Source organism: Xenopus laevis, chromosome 3L, assembly GCF_017654675.1.
Source record: "Xenopus laevis strain J_2021 chromosome 3L, Xenopus_laevis_v10.1, whole genome shotgun sequence".
NCBI classification, from domain to species: Eukaryota; Metazoa; Chordata; class Amphibia; order Anura; family Pipidae; genus Xenopus; species Xenopus laevis.
Window position 1 is genome coordinate 95031990 of NC_054375.1, and position 16414 is coordinate 95048403.

The 16414-nt window shown below is 38.4% G+C and overlaps 1 protein-coding gene across 10 annotated transcripts in view; it reads right to left on the minus strand.

The window, feature by feature from the left end:
- Positions 1-15349, minus strand: part of sbf1.L (SET binding factor 1 L homeolog) — an 81821-nt gene extending 66472 nt beyond the window's left edge. For 2 of the 10 annotated variants that reach the window (XM_041586621.1, XM_018252821.2), the window contains exon 1: positions 15124-15346. In XM_041586621.1, coding sequence (XP_041442555.1) covers positions 15124-15178 — 55 coding nt within the window. In that variant the 5' untranslated portion in view covers positions 15179-15346. Of the gene's footprint in view, positions 1-15123 lie in introns of all 10 variants that reach the window. The other 8 variants (XM_041586623.1, XM_041586626.1, XM_041586620.1 and 5 more) reach the window with 8 other exon arrangements.
- Positions 15350-16414: the final 1065 nt, after the last annotated feature.

Here is a 16414-nt window from a genome sequence, read left to right on the forward strand (position 1 = left end):
TTGTTTTTTGAACCAGACATTAAATGATATAACATTATGGTCACTATTACCCAGGGTGACTTGCACACTGACACTAGATCCAGAATAGCATTTTTCCTGGTTGGCTCCTCAACAACCTGTGCCATAGAATTGTTACCATTAACTGATCTGGCAGCACTATTGCTCCAGTCAATATCTGGGTAATTAAAATCCCCCATTATCATTACTTTACCCAAACTAGCAGCCTTTTCTATTTGCATCAAGAGCTTAGCCTCCTCCTCGTCACTTACATTAGGGGGTCTACAGCATACCCCTACAATTAATTTGCTGGAATCTTTACAATTAGTGAAGAACTCCACCCATAAGACTTCTGCCTCCTCATTTTCTAACATAACCTCCTCCTTTATATATGCTTTTAAATCCTGCCTAACAAACAGACATTCCCCATCTCCTTTTCTATTGCCGCTGATATTAACTGCCCAGTCATGTGACTCATTCAGCCATGTTTCAGCCACATTAATCACATCATATTTTCCCTCCAGCACCAGCAACTATTTCAAAAACTATAAAAATGAAGAGCAACTGAAAAGTTGCTTAGAATTAGCCATTTTATAACATACTAAAAGTTAACTTAAAGGTGAACCACCTCTTTAACCGACATATTTCTTCTTATTATTATATTATATAACTAGTTATTTATCTCATAAAGCGGTTGTCATTTACAAAAGTGGGCAAATCAGCTCAAGGGTGATAACTGTTCAGATGTTAGTGTCATGGGAAATGTAGCTCAAATATTTTAAATGTGGAGTGACCAAAGCTAACAGCAGATTTGCTACACAGGTGAAAATTAATATCATAAATTATTAACCAAGTCCAATATATCCACATATATAAAAAAAAACACCCACAAATTATAAAATGAGAGCACTACTCATGAGCCAAGACCATTGAACTCATTCTGCTGCAAAAGTTCCTTGGGGCACTATTTGTCTGCCGGATTCTGTCTTGTCAAGTGAAACCTATGTTCTTCTCTAGTCCACATTACATTGCATGCATTACATGCACTAGTTTCATCATGCAATATTCCTCTACAGTCGCCCAGGGAAGTGCACTAACTGGTACTATTGGATTTGTTGTGGTGCTTGTCACTCCCAGGAACCTGCCTTTGTGGTTTTACCCTAACACACAAAGTTGTAATTTCCTAGTATTATTGCTAAAAAAACAAAAAAAAAAACACAAAAAAAACTTAGCACCAGTGGGAGCACATGTATATGTTGATGCTAATTCAATTTTGTAGCACTTTATATTAAAACACACCTATACTGGGAGCACTCTAGTGCTCCAAAATTATAAATATATGGGACTGATGTTGTAGGAACAGTTTTTAATATACATATTTAATAAAACAAGACAGTAAATTGTACTTGATATTTTTGTTAATTTAGCAGGGATAAACCTATGTAGATGGTGAAAAATCCTACTGACTTCAGTGTTTAATAGCCTTTTGGTAGTACTGAGACATGGCCCAGAAACATGCCAAACATCCTTTACAGCACATTCAACATTTATAACAGCATAATTTACAGGAATGAAAATAAGGCAGCTCTGTCACCAACATGATGTGGCTTTCTCAGGCAGAGCTTGTTATTCTGGAACTTATTATCTCATCCTGGAAGAGATTGAACTACATGATTCAGTATCACACTCTCGAGTAATGCAGTGAGCATGTTCAAGGATACAGAAATGGGAATCCTAGATATAGTCTAATAAACAAGCATAAACACAAACCATTCTGAAAATCTAACAGAAATACCAGCAAAAAAATAAAAATTATATATATATATATATATATATATATATATATATATATATATATATATATATATATATATATATATATATATATATATATGTGTGTAGGGAATCGGTGCAAAAGCATTGCCATTATCCCTGTAATGGCAGAAGCACAGAGCCTGTATATGTGTGCTGTAAGCTGTTACCTAGCAACCAGTCAGTGATTTCAGTGCCACAGGAAGTGCATACACAGAGGTCATCACACCGTATATATTTTAAATACACCAATACTGTGTTTGTGTTATTACTGTATTCCTAGTGGGGCCACCCGTAGGTGCATTCCCGGATCCCACTAGGTGGAGGCACTGCGCTAGTACCAGGTACCCAGTCTCTCCCCATACCACTGCGGTGTGGCTCACGTTTGTCCTGTGCCATCAAGTAAGCGCCACATGTGGAGTGCAACACCGACAAAGGGGTACACACACATTATTTATTTATATATATATATATATATATATATATATATATATATAATTTTATTTTTTTGCTGGTATTTCTGTTAGATTTTCAGAATGGTTTGTGTTTATGCTTGTTTATTAGACTATATCTAGGATTCCCATTTCTGTATCCTTGAACATGCTCACTGCATTACTCGAGAGTGTGATACTGAATCATGTAGTTCATACATACATACATACATACATGAGATAATTATAAGTGAATTTATTCAGTCTTCATATATTCCCCATGAATTTTTTTGGTTTTTGGTTCCTTCTGAACCGTCGTTAGGATACATACACAGAGGTCATGACACTGTATATATTTTAAATACACCAATCACCAAACACCATTTATTAACCATGTGACTCTTTTGCATATTAAGTTTAATGATTAAATTAGTGCACAAACATAGTATAAGTCATTTCACTCAATATACAATATCCAATCGTGAATAAAGTCCTATCAAAATATACATCCCAAAATATCCAAATAGAACTTTGTTTAAAAAGTGATTCATAATATCCTACACTCAGTATAGGATTGATCTTAAGGCCCCATACATGAGCAGATATAAGAAAAAACTTGTCTAGAGACCTTGACTTATTTTTTTTATATGAAGATGTAAATAACAAGAATATAAACAAATTTTTCATACATGTGAATATAATAATTAAAAAAAGCAAAATAATCGATCATAATAAAGAAACAACATAATTTTGCCACAATGTGCTGCTAAGTAATTTTCCAGTACAAGTACAGGTATGGGACCTGTTATCCAGAATGTTCGGTGCCTGGTGCTTCCCGGATAACGGATCTTTCTGTAATTCGGATCTTCATGCCATAAGTCTACTAGAAAATCATTTAAACATGAAATAAACCCAATAGGCTGGTTTTGCTTCCAATAAGGATTAAATTATATCTTCGTTTGGATCAAGTACAAGGTACTGTTGTATTATAACAGAGAAATGGGAAATCATTTTTAAAAATTTGGATAAAATGGAGTCTTTGGGAGACATCCTTTCCGTAATTTGGAGCTTTCTGGATAAGGGGATAACTTTGTCCAACACCGCTGTACATCTGAGGGCAGTGGCGGCCAAACTTCCTGTGTGTCAGGAATTTATATGTTTTTTCTACCATCTGAAAGAATAGATTTCTTGGCAACAAATTACCTATATTATACGCCAAAAGTTTTTTTTTATTCTAGTGTGTCAATGAGCTTCTTTGACCTTTGTTTATTTTCCAATGCAAGAAAACCATTGTATTCAACACAAGTTTATCTGCAATGTAAAAAATTGCTATATTGCCCTATTTCAATTGTATTGCTGCCCCTTGTGGTTACACAGAAGCTTAAACATATAAACTGCAGTAATGATTTTAACACAAAAACACAATTAAAAAATCTGTTCTGAAATTGCCCTCAACATTTAAAAGCAACTTTTCCCTCCAAATAATTTTTGCACAATAAAGAATGCCTGTTTAATGACATTTGGGCACAGTCCCTTATCTTAAATGTTAAATATAATATTACTTTAATAGTCCCAATGTTGTTCCATAGAAGCATTGTTATTAAAGAAAAGCAAACCAGAAGTGGTCCTTAGACTGGAAACCACATACTCACTGTTTTTAATGCACACATATATACAGTAACGACTGTAATACATGTTACATAAGGAGGTCAGCATCAAAGACTGGAAGGGTCACAAACTGAAATTTCAAGAGAATACCTGTTGCTCTACTATGTATTCTTGCAAAGTCCTATATATTTGTGAATTCCTAGCTTGAAACCCTGAAGTCCAAATTTAAGCTCAAGTTCAATAAACACTGCAGAGAAATGGCTGGGGTTTGTAAGACAGTAGTCCATATATGAACTCTTATGAACTCTAGGAATGGCCATCCTACAAATAATTCAACTCAGACTGCAAAGTCTGTACTGACCAGGGTATAACAGAATAACACGGTCAGTTCAGGATGACTGTCCCTTTTATTCCAAATTAGGGTCCAACTGACCAAGTAGAATGCTGTCCATGATATATTTTGGTATTGCAGTTACCTGTAGAGCTGGGCCAAGTAGAACCGAGCCCAATGCTCCACCCTGCTCAGTTTCCACACCACCAGGGTATCAACAACCCCCATCAGTCTGATCTAGAGGCAAACCAACCATGCTGGGAAAAGAAAACTACAGGCTGAAACATGCATATTATCATGCATGTGTGGTTTCATCTGCATATTTACGCTCAACGTAAAAACTCTACGTGTGACCTCGGCCTCAGCACCTGCAGATGCTAGTCACTCAGCAACTAGATGGACCAACCTGGGAGTTTACATTACCTTGTGTGAAGGCAATTGAGAAGTTAAGCTTAGGGGTCGTCGCAAATTATCAAGCAGAAAATTAGGTTTGCCTGTAATATAAGTTGATGCTACAAGGCTGATTATTAAATTCTGATGCTAGTTGCACTGGTATCTGTGCTGCCATGAAGTAATTATCTGTATTAATTACTAATCAGCCTTATATTAGGACATTTGTATTTTATGTGTACTGTAGATTGTAAGTCAGTCCCTAAGCTCAGTAAGTCACAGCAGCACAGAGCATGTGCAGTGACTTAGCAGAAAAGAAGATGGGGGCTACTGGGACACATTTGGAGGCACAAATATTTACTGCTAAAGGCCATGGTTGCCTTGGACTGGTAAAAAAAGCCCAAAACTTAATTTACAACATTTTTAGCCTACTTCTTTAGTAAAAGGGATACTGTCACGGGAAAACATGTTTGTTCCAAAACGCGTCAGTTAATAGTGCTGCTCCAGCAGACTTCTGCACTGAAATCCAATTTCCAAAAGAGCAAACAGATTTTTTTTATACTCAACTTTGAAATCGGACATGGGGCTAGAAATATTGTCCGTTTTCCAGCTACCCCAGTCATGTGACTTGTGCCTGCACTTTAGGATGGAATTACTTTCTGGCAGGCTGTTATTTCTTGTACTTAATGTAACTCAATCAGTCTCAGTGGGACTTGGCTTTTACTATTGAGTGTTTTTATATCTACCAGGGAGCTGTTATCTTGTGTTAGGGAGCTGCCATCTAGTTACCTTCCCATTGTTCTTTTGTGAAGCTGGGCACAGACGCAAACATCCGATCGGACTTTCCCATCTCCCGACCTGCCACTAACCATAAAGATCAAAGTCTTACCATTCAGAAGTAGTAAGAACAGATAAGCCGATGTTCTGCCCCTGACAGCAATCGTACCATAGTCATGTCTGACAAAGCTAGTGACAGTCTCCCTCTAAAAATCATACGATCGGCAATACATGCAGAGATATTACCCGCAGCCAACATAAATTTTCTAACCTGTCCGATCGACCAAACGACCGATCTTCGCCGGAAGAAAAATGACGGGACTGACTATCGTACGAATCCTCGATTCGTAAGATCGGATCTTTGCGTCTATGGCCAGCTTAAGGCTGCTGGGGGGGAAAGGGAGGGGGTGAGATCACTCCAACTTGCAGTAAAGTGTGACTACAGTTTATCAGAGCACATGATTGGGGCAGCTGGGAAATTGAGAATAATGTCCAGCCCCATGTCAGCTTTCAAAATGGAATATAAAAAAATCTGTTTGCGCTTTTGAAAAATGGATTTCAGTGAAGAATTCTGCTGGAGCAGCACTATTAACTGATGCATTTTGAAAAAAAAAAAACCATGTTTTCCCATGACAGTATCCCTTTTAAGCTTTAGTTCTACTTTAAATCTAACTTAAAGTGGACCTGTCACCCAGACACAAAAATCTGTATAATAAAAGTTCTTTTCAAATTAAACATGAATTCAAATTTCTATTTTTTATTAAAGCATTCATAGCTGTTGTAAACTCATGCATTCATAGCTGTTGTAAACTCATTTAAAAATCTCAGCTGTCAATCAAATATTGTCTGCCCCTCCTCTATGCCATGGGCATAGAGGCGGGACAGACAATTACTTTCACTTTCCATTCAGCACTTCCTAGAAATTGCTGCTCTCCCCACATTCCCCCGTTCTCTTCACCGTTTAATTGAATAGCCAGGGCATGGGGATGGACATCGGGTCCCCCATTCTGGTGCACAAACAAGATTCTGAGATGATACAAGGCTTGTCTTAACAGTGTCCACAAAATGGCTCCTGCCTGCTTGCTATAATTATGAATTCCCAGACTGAAGGACACAAAATTCAAATAATTTATATAGTGTAATTAAAGTTTATTTTGCTTGACTAATGTGATAAAATAGTCTTTTTTTGGGTGATGGATCCCCTTTAAAAAAAAGTGGTTATTAGAGAATGTTTCTGTATATATCTGTAAGTTGTTAGTGAGTAATAAGGTTTGTCTCATTACAATGGATAGAACCTACTGTGTCAAATCATATCCTAGTTTCTGTATCTCCTATTTACAAGTATAATGTATAGACAGAAGTAAGCAGCAACTATGGTACAAGTAAGAGCATCTATGCACAGCCTGCATATATCAAGCTAGAAATACACCCACTTATATTAGTCTTAATTATAATAGAAATGAATTTATTACTATACTTAGATTAAATTATATTTAATTATAACTTCTTTTGTAGGCATTGCATGCTTCAGTGAATACAATGGTTATAGCTGCAACTTTGCTGTGTGGTCCCTTAGCATAAGAATTAACAACTGGTAAAAACAGTCACTCCAGCTAATGCTCTGGGACTTCCAAAAAAACAGTTGTTTGCAGTAGGAAAAGCGTTCAGAGAGTTCATGAAATGAAACCAAAACTAAAACAAAACAATTTGTGAAATAGATCACTAGTAACTGTCCTATGTGTTGTTACAAAATGCACCTCCTTAATAAAACACTAAATAACACATTTTTAAAGTTGCATGAATAGTAAAAAAAAATGCATCATTTGTAGCAAACTAAGTTTTTTTTATGCAAAGTATGTATTCCCCTAAATTAGAGTAAAGAATTGTTGCGAGAAGAAAGAAGTGCACATATAGCTGAGATATGAAGGAACAATCATATTAAATAATCAATGTCAGAGATGGGGCTGAGGAGGAAGTGAGAGGTGTACATGTGGTTGAGGGGATGATGAAATGTGCACTGCACAGAAATAGAACTATGAGATATACTTGGCTCTGGAAATGACGGGGCACAGAAATGTACACACAGAAGGGTACTTGGAATAGTGCAACAGCCAAAGAAAATGAGAGGAACCAGTGATGATGAAGCTAAACAGATACTGAAAGATATATAGCAATGGGAGCACAGTAAAAAGTAAATGAAAAGGACTGGGTTCCTTTTAAGATGCAGAATGGGACAACCTACATATAAGCATACATAAAATATAACATAAACAAAGGGGTTACAGCTGCCTGCCTGCTGGCAGAAATATAGTCAAGAGTTTCTAAACAGCTTTCACAGTTAAATATCTTTTTTAAAAGAAGAATGACATTTATACACTGCTAAAACAAAAACCGAACAGCAGGGGTAAAAAGTGCTGTCATTTAAAGTGGGTCCTTTTATACAGTTTTCAGCAAAAGCTAAATTTGCTGTAATATACACATAGAATGGGATGGTGGGAACTAAAAGTTTATATAGCTTGACGGAGAGATATACAAACGTGGAACTGAGTAAACAAGACATACTGCACATAGTTCGGCTGGTATATGGAGACAAGGATTTGGGAAAAAATAAGCATTGTAATATATATATATATATATATATATATATATATATATATATATATATATATATATATATATATATATATATATATATATATATATATATATATATATATATACACACACACACATATACACACAGTCCAGGCATGTAGGATATATGGAACCCAAATTACAAATGATTACATGCTTCACTGAAGCAAGGCATTGTATCATGTATATCTAACCGAGGCAAAAATAGCTTAAAAGAAGCAATTTCTACCAAAAAATTAATATTGCATGCTACAATTTCCTTCCATGAAATGAACAAGTCACAGATTTTACCGGATGAAGTTTCAGAACAGGTTTCGTTTTCTAACATAGGCTGGTAGAGAGGAAAAACACAGTAAACCACAGAAACCAGACAGCAAATAGGTAACAGCAGCCTAGTGCTCTGAAACAATTCAGGATTCTACATGTATACCAGATTACTCTATGATCTTAGGTGTGTCTAAATCTTAGGGTTTGTGCTGTGATTCTGTAAATGTTGCATTACAACAGAATCACAGAAAAAAGTTGTTAAATAGTAGGGATTCGGTTCGGGATTTGGCCAGGATTCGGCCTTTTTCAGCAGGATTTTGATTTGGCCGAATCCGTCTGAACAGCCAAACCGAATCCTAATTTGCTAGTAAATGCATTTCAATAAACAGAGTGAATACGAATTCAGAGAACTTCAGCCTGTGAATCTTGAGATGCTGTATTACAACCACGACAGTGGTTGAGAACCATGGATAGACAAATTATTACTATTATTAAGGAATGTGACAAATCCAGTTCAGAGATTTGGGCAAATTTGTGCAATTTACAGGATTGGGTTAAATCCCGATTGCTAGACCAAACCAAATTAGAACTCAATGTCATGTGACTATAAGGGAACGGCACACAATATGTTTTCTTTGAAGGTGGAAAAAACATTGGCACAGGATCAAACCAACTGAACACACTTGCTTTATAGTCCCTGGACGAAATCCCCAGCAGGGCTGTTTTGGCCTGTATCATTATGCACCATTGGCCTTAAAGGGATACTGTCATGGGGGAAAAAAATGAATCAGTTAATAGTGCTGCTCCAGCAGAATTCTGCACTGAAATCTATTTCTCAAAAGAGCAAACAGATTTTTTTATATTCAATTTTGATATCTGACATGGGGCTAGACATTTTGTCAATTACCCAGCTGCCCCATGTCATGTGACTTGTGCCTGCACTTCAGGAGAGAAATGCTTTCTGGCAGGCTGCTGTTTTTCCTTCGCAATGTAACTGAATGTGTCTCAGTGAGACATGGGTTTTTACTATTGAGTGCTGTTCTTAGATCTACCAGGCAGCTGTTATCTTGTGTTAGGGAGCTGTTATTGTGTGGGTGAGCATTTAGGGAATAGTGATCATAACATGGTCTCCTTTGAGATTCTGTTGCAGAAGCAATTCTATAAGGGAGTAACTAAAACACTAAATTTCAGACGTGCAAACTTTGACAGTATAAGGGCATCTCTGCAACATATTAAGTGGGAAATGCTTTTCACAGGGTTAAACACAGAACAAAAATGGGAAGTCTTTAAAATGCTGCTTAATAAATATACTTGTCAGTATATTCCACTTGTAAGCAAGGAACGTCGTTGCAAAGCAAAACCTTTTTGGTTCAATAGAAGCGTTGGTGTTGAGGTGGGTAAGAAAAGACGTGCTTTTAAGGCTTTCAAGTTAGCTGGTACAGCCGAAACATTTATAAGGTACAAGGAGGCCAATAAATCATGCAAAGAAGCTATAAGGCAAGCTAAAATTGCTATAGAAAAGGATATTGCAGCAAGCAGTAAAAAAAATCCCAAATTATTTTTTAAATATGTCAATAGTAAAAAAATGAAGCAGGAAGGGGTGGGACCCTTACTATCAGAGGGGGATCAGCTGGTTGATGAAAACAAAATAAAAGCGCAGATTCTGAACTCGTATTTTTCATCTGTTTACACAAATGAAGAACCAGTAAGTGAAGGTTTCCTTCTTAACACTCCCAATTCTAGTAATACAACTAATGATGCATGGTTCACACAAGAAGAAATTCAAAAGAGACTTGAACAGGTTAAGATTAACAAAGGTCCAGGGCCAGATGGTATTCATCCCAGGGTAATTAGCGAGCTTAGCTCTGTGATTGCCAAACCTCTTTACTTAATTTTTCAGGATTCATTGAGATCTGGTATTGTGCCAAGAGACTGGCGAATTGCTAATGTGGTGCCTCTATTCAAAAAAGGATCCCGTTCTCAGCCTCAAAACTATAGGCCAGTTAGTCTGACGTCAGTATTAGGAAAGCTTTTCGAAGGGTTAATAAAGGATAAGATACTGGACTTCATAGCAAATCATAATACTATGAGTTTGTGCCAGCATGGTTTTATGCGTAATAGATCTTGCCAGACTAACTTAATTTCTTTTTACGAGAATGTAAGTAGAGACCTCGATTCTGGGATGGCAGTGGATGTGATTTACTTAGACTTTGCTAAAGCATTTGATACAGTGCCACACAAAAGGTTACTGGTTAAATTAAGGAATGTTGGCCTGGAACATAGTATTTGTACCTGGATAGCGAACTGGCTAAAAGATAGACTACAAAGAGTGGTGGTAAATGGAACATTTTCTAATTGGACCAGTGTTGTTAGTGGAGTACCGCAGGGCTCTGTACTAGGTCCCTTGCTTTTCAACTTGTTTATTAATGACCTGGAGGTGGGCATTGAAAGTACTGTTTCTATTTTTGCAGATGATACTAAATTGTGCAGAACTATAGGTTCCATGCAGGATGCTGCCACTTTGCAAAGTGATCTGTCTAAACTGGAAAACTGGGCAGCAAACTGGAAAATGAGGTTCAATGTTGATAAATGCAAGGTTATGCACTTTGGCAAAAATAATATAAATGCAAGTTATACACTAAATGGCAATGTGTTGGGAGTTTCCTTAAATGAAAAGGATCTAGGGGTCTTTGTAGATAACACGTTGTCTAATTCTGGGCAGTGTCATTCTGTGGCTACTAAAGCAAATAAAGTTCTGTCTTGCATAAAAAAGGGCATTAACTCAAGGGATGAAAACATAATTATGCCTCTTTATAGGTCCCTGGTAAGGCCTCATCTGGAGTATGCAGTTCAGTTTTGGACTCCAGTCCTTAAGAGGGATATAAATGAGCTGGAGAGAGTGCAGAGACGTGCAACTAAATTGGTTAGAGGGACGGAAGACTTAAATTATGAGGGTAGACTGTCAAGGTTGGGGTTGTTTTCTCTGGAAAAAAGGCGCTTGCGAGGGGACATGATTACACTTTACAAGTACATTAGAGGACATTATAGACAAATGGCAGGGGACCTTTTTACCCATAAAGTGGATCACCGTACCAGAGGCCACCCCTTTAGACTAGAAGAAAAGAACTTTCATTTGAAGCAACGTAGAGGGTTCTTCACAGTCAGGACAGTGAGGTTGTGGAATGCACTGCCGGTGATGTTGTGATGGCTGATTCAGTTAATGCCTTTAAGAATGGCTTGGATGATTTTTTGGACAGACATAATATTAAAGGCTATTGTGATACTAAACTCTATAGTTAATATAGGTATGGGTATATAGAATTTTAATTAAAAGTAGGGAGGGGTGTGTGTATGGATGCTGGGTTTTCATTTGGAGGGGTTGAACTTGATGGACTTTGTCTTTTTTCAACCCAATTTAACTATGTAACTATGTAACTATGTAACTATGTTATCTGGTTACCTTCCCACTGTTCTTTTGTTTGTCTGCTGGGGGGGGGGAAAGGGAGGGGGTGATATCACTCCAACTTGCAGTACAGCAGTAAAGAGTGATTGAAGTTTCTCAGAGCACAAGTCACATGACTTGGGCAGCTGGGAAATTGACAAAATGTCTAGCCCCATGTCAGATTTCAAAATTGAATATAAAAAAATCTGTTTGCTCTTTTGACAAATGGATTTCAGTGCAGAATTCTGCTGGAGCAGCACTATTAACTGATTCATTTTGAAAAAAAAATTTTTTCCCATGACAGTATCCCTTTAAGGCCTGATAGGCTAATCTGAGCTGTTTCGCTTCACTGAAAATTTGCAAAACGGAAAAAAATTATATTATATTATAATTTTTGCGCAACTTTTTTCAAACCGTACAAATTTTCTATACATTTGAGTCTAATATACATTTTGCTCATCCATACTAAGCACAGAGACCTGTGATCTGACAAGTTGCACCTAACGAATCTAGCATACATCATTCTAATGCCGAGCAATGAAAGTGATGGCATCTGAATTTTTCAGCACAACTGTGAACAATTCATGTCTACACATCCTCCACATGTATGCCAGGATTGTTTGCCCCTCACGGATGCAACGATTCTGGAATTATGAGGAAAAAACAGCTAAAATGGAGCTATAAAATGTGGCGATTGCATCTGCACGGCATATCAGTAGGTAAATGACTGCTTATAATTTGCATAATACAGTATAAACGGACAGGCATTTTTTTATTCTGTAGTTATTTATGTATCTTTCTTTTTAAATGTTAAATTATATATTATTTGCACCATGGGGGGCTTGGGTGGAACAGAAATTTCAATATACTGTATATTGCAAAAAGGCTTTCTTGTCCATACCAGTACCTATCCAACAAACCTTACAATGTAAGGACCACATACACACACTTTGGTACAATTTTTTTACGTGCACTACAAAGCCTTTCTATAGAAGAAACCATAGCACACAGCCATGTGCAGAAATAACAGAGGAATTGATAATACACAACACAGAATAACATTAATAATGTTATTCCTTAAAGGTGTTGTTCAACTTTGAGTTGACTTTTAGTATAATGCAGAGACTGGTATTCTAAGATAATTTGCTATTGGTTTTCATTTTTTATTATTTGTGGTTTTTGAGTTATTTAGCTTTTTATTCAGCACCATTCCAGTTTGCAATGTCAGCAGTCTGGTTGCCAGGGTCCAAATTACCCTAGCAACCATGCATTGATTTGAATGAGAATATAAAATATTTATAGGGGAGGGTCGGAACAGAAATATGAGTAATAAAAAGTAGCAATAACAATAAAATTGTAGCTTTAGAGAGCATTTGTTTTTAGACGGGTCAGTAACCACTTTTTGAAAGCTAGAAAGAGTCAAGAGAAGAAGGCAAATAATTAATAAATTATAAAAAAAATATGTGACCAATTGAAAAGAATTTGCCATTCTATAACATACTAAAAGTTAACCTGAAGGTGAACCACCCCTTTAATCTATCAAGCACTCTAAAAATGATTGAAGCTTTAAGCGTAAAATGAAATCAAACATAAATCACTATAAAGCACTACTTTGTAGATGAGAAAACAGAACAATATATTAGAGTTATTACAGCGCAGTATTCAAGTATTTATGGCATTAAAAAGCCAATAAAACCAACGTGTTCTTGAAAATAGAGCAAGCACTAAATACAGCTGCTGGTGTCGGTTACATCCTTTGCTCATAATAAGCAGTGCCTTTTGATAAGATACATTTCAGAATGTTTTACACGAAGCTCCTGGATTGCTCACTAAGAGCGGCTTTTGCCATAAGACATTTAACAGTACATTAAATATACAAAGTGACCATGCCTCCAAATCAGTATCCCTCAACACTTTAGCTCAACATAGCTGAAAACAAAGAGAATTCAAATTGTGCAATAGTACAATATATTCCTTTCAAGCAGAGGCAATGATATAGGACTGTAATAAAAGCAAGAAAACAAACAAGAGTAGCACTATCTATCTCTGTTGAATCAATGACTCCCTCTTGGGAGGAGTCTATATTCTGTTTACTCTTTTAATACATTAGTCATATATCCATTGAAAGAACTGTACAATATATGTTCTCTACATTCAAATAATTTTAACAGCTGTATCTCTATACTTTTTGTTTTCTACTCTTTGTAACAAGTAATATATATTTATATATATTATCAGCAATGCTTGAACTTGCTCACAGAATATTGCTTCCAACAGATATCCGGTGATCTGAGTATAAATCCCATAGGTTGAGGACCACATCAAGCTAAACATACATTTCTCCCCCAACTGGTCTGCGTCCATGTAATCCCATGGCAACTACAGGTGAATATTTTTAGATGGCACACTGTGGGGATTGGCCTCCCATAGCGGTATATGGAGCGTTTTTTGCTTTTTTTAGGGATGCACCAAATCCACTATTTTGGATTTGGCTGAACCCCCGAATCCTTCGTGAAAAATTTGTCCAAATACCGAACTGAATCCAAATCCTAATTTGCATATGTAAATTAAGGGTGGGAAGAGGTATACACTTTTTACTTCCTTGTTTTTTCAAAGTCAGACGATTTCCCTCACATCCCTAATTTACATATGCAAATTAGGATTCCGATTCTGTTTGGCCTGGCAGAAGGATTCGGCCGAATCTGAATCCTGTGAAAAAGGCCGAATCCCGAACCGAATCCTGGATTCGGTGCATCCTTAGTTTTTATTTTAATTTGTAGAGCTGCAGGTTATAGGGAAAAGCTAAAGAATTATGTGGCTAATAGGATGGGAACAACACACTTGCTTTGTTCTCTTAAGACTTAGTAAAAGACAACACAGAGCTATTCCATTTATGAAGCCCCAACTATCAATCAGATATTCCATTAAGCTATGGATGGCTGTGCTAGTTCATCCAGTGGAGAGCCACAGCACAGACTGAGTTGAGGAGCAGAGGGACCCCAACTAGCTGTGCTTGGAATATAAGTGTCACCCCTTTTGTCATTTGGAGAAATGATTCAAACTGTAGTTCAGCAATGACATAAGCAGAGGCTGTCCCACCCACTGCCCCCTCCATTTCCCACATACACAGTATGGAGGCACAACAAATAGTGCCTGTAAATAACCCCAATCCCCCGCAGCTCTGTATTCAGCGAACATGGCCAGCTCTGGACCTCCTGCGGCTTTCCAGCCATATCCCTATAATCCTAAAGCACGCTCTACATCAATTCGAATGGAAAGCAACGATCATTTTCGGAAAGCTGAGAGGTCGGAGTGTTCGCATCCCTGCTTCCCTCGGACTAAATAGCTCACCCTCCACAGTCCCGGGTCTTCAACCCCTCCCTAATTCCACAAATATCAATTTCATCAATACTCCTCAGGCCCGCCCCTCTCACCTCTTTTGGTCAGGTCGTACCCCACGACCAGGAAGTAATCCGCTAGTCTCGCCATGTCACCCCGTTCTCCGGGCCGCTTCCTTAGCCCCAAACTCGTCCCGTGGCCGCCATGTTTCCTGCCAGCCGGGCCAGGGACTGCGCATGACCGAATCTGGGCAGGGTCGTGGGGTGGAGCCGAAATGACTGGGCGGAGTACTGCATAGGGTCAGGAGGAGGGCACGTTGGTCGATGCCAAGGAAGGATAACCCGCCCTGCGTAAACCTGGTTGTTGTGCCCTCGCGTGGGCGTGGCAAACTGGGTAGTTAAGCCTTTGGCTTGTGTTTCTCTAGGTCGAAGGGCGGGGCTATTTAACCATGTGTCCCACTGCACTTACTGACGGCATGAATACGTAACGCTGAGCAAATAAGATAATGGCAGCTTAGCTCACACACACATAAGTACTGGTAATAAATGGTTGCAGCGCACAGTGTCCACGTATCGCAAGCTGTACTGTGCATTTACAAGATCTGTGTGTAGCAGCCTCTGAAGAATGCGCAGAAGTGGTTTATTTATTACAACTTTTTTGTAGAGTGCCGCTTTTTATGGCAGCTTAGTAAATGGTTCGTTCTTTATTTGAGCGCTGGTTGGTTCCATTGCCCCCCGCCCCCTCTGCAGGTGGGGACTGCACATCCTTCACACCAACCTTGTAAAGTGAATGTATCTAAACAATACATAGCTTCTTATGGTGTGCTGTGATAAATGTGCATATTCCCCACTTTCAACACACCCCCTTAGTTCAGGTGCAGGGTTAGGTTGCCAGTGTCACCTTTGCTGATGGCTAAACCCGAAAGGGGGGGGGGGCAGGGCAGATAGCATTGGGGGTGGGGTAGTGATGTAGAAACAGGCATGCTGACATAGTGGGCACAATGATGTTGGTGAAGTTATGCAGGGTTGGACTGGCCCAGCGGGAAACAGAAAAAAAAAACTTGTGGGCCCCGGCCCTCATGGGCCCCGCCGGTGCAGACCCCCTCCCCGATCTCCTGGCCCTAAAAAACAATTTGCGGTGCAGTAGGGGGTCCAGAGGGACAGCAGCCCTGGACACGAGTCCCGGTGGGCCCTGGACCCCCCAGTCTGACCCTGGAGTTATGACACCCTGGCAAGACTATTGCAACTGGCTGGATTTCTATCTAGTTTTTGCAACGTTTTAAAGTGTTGATGCCCAGCTTGAAACCACACAAGTGGCAACCCTATCTCTAGCTATAAGCCCAATCCTTTAATTACTGGTATGAGATCTATTATACAGAAACCAGCT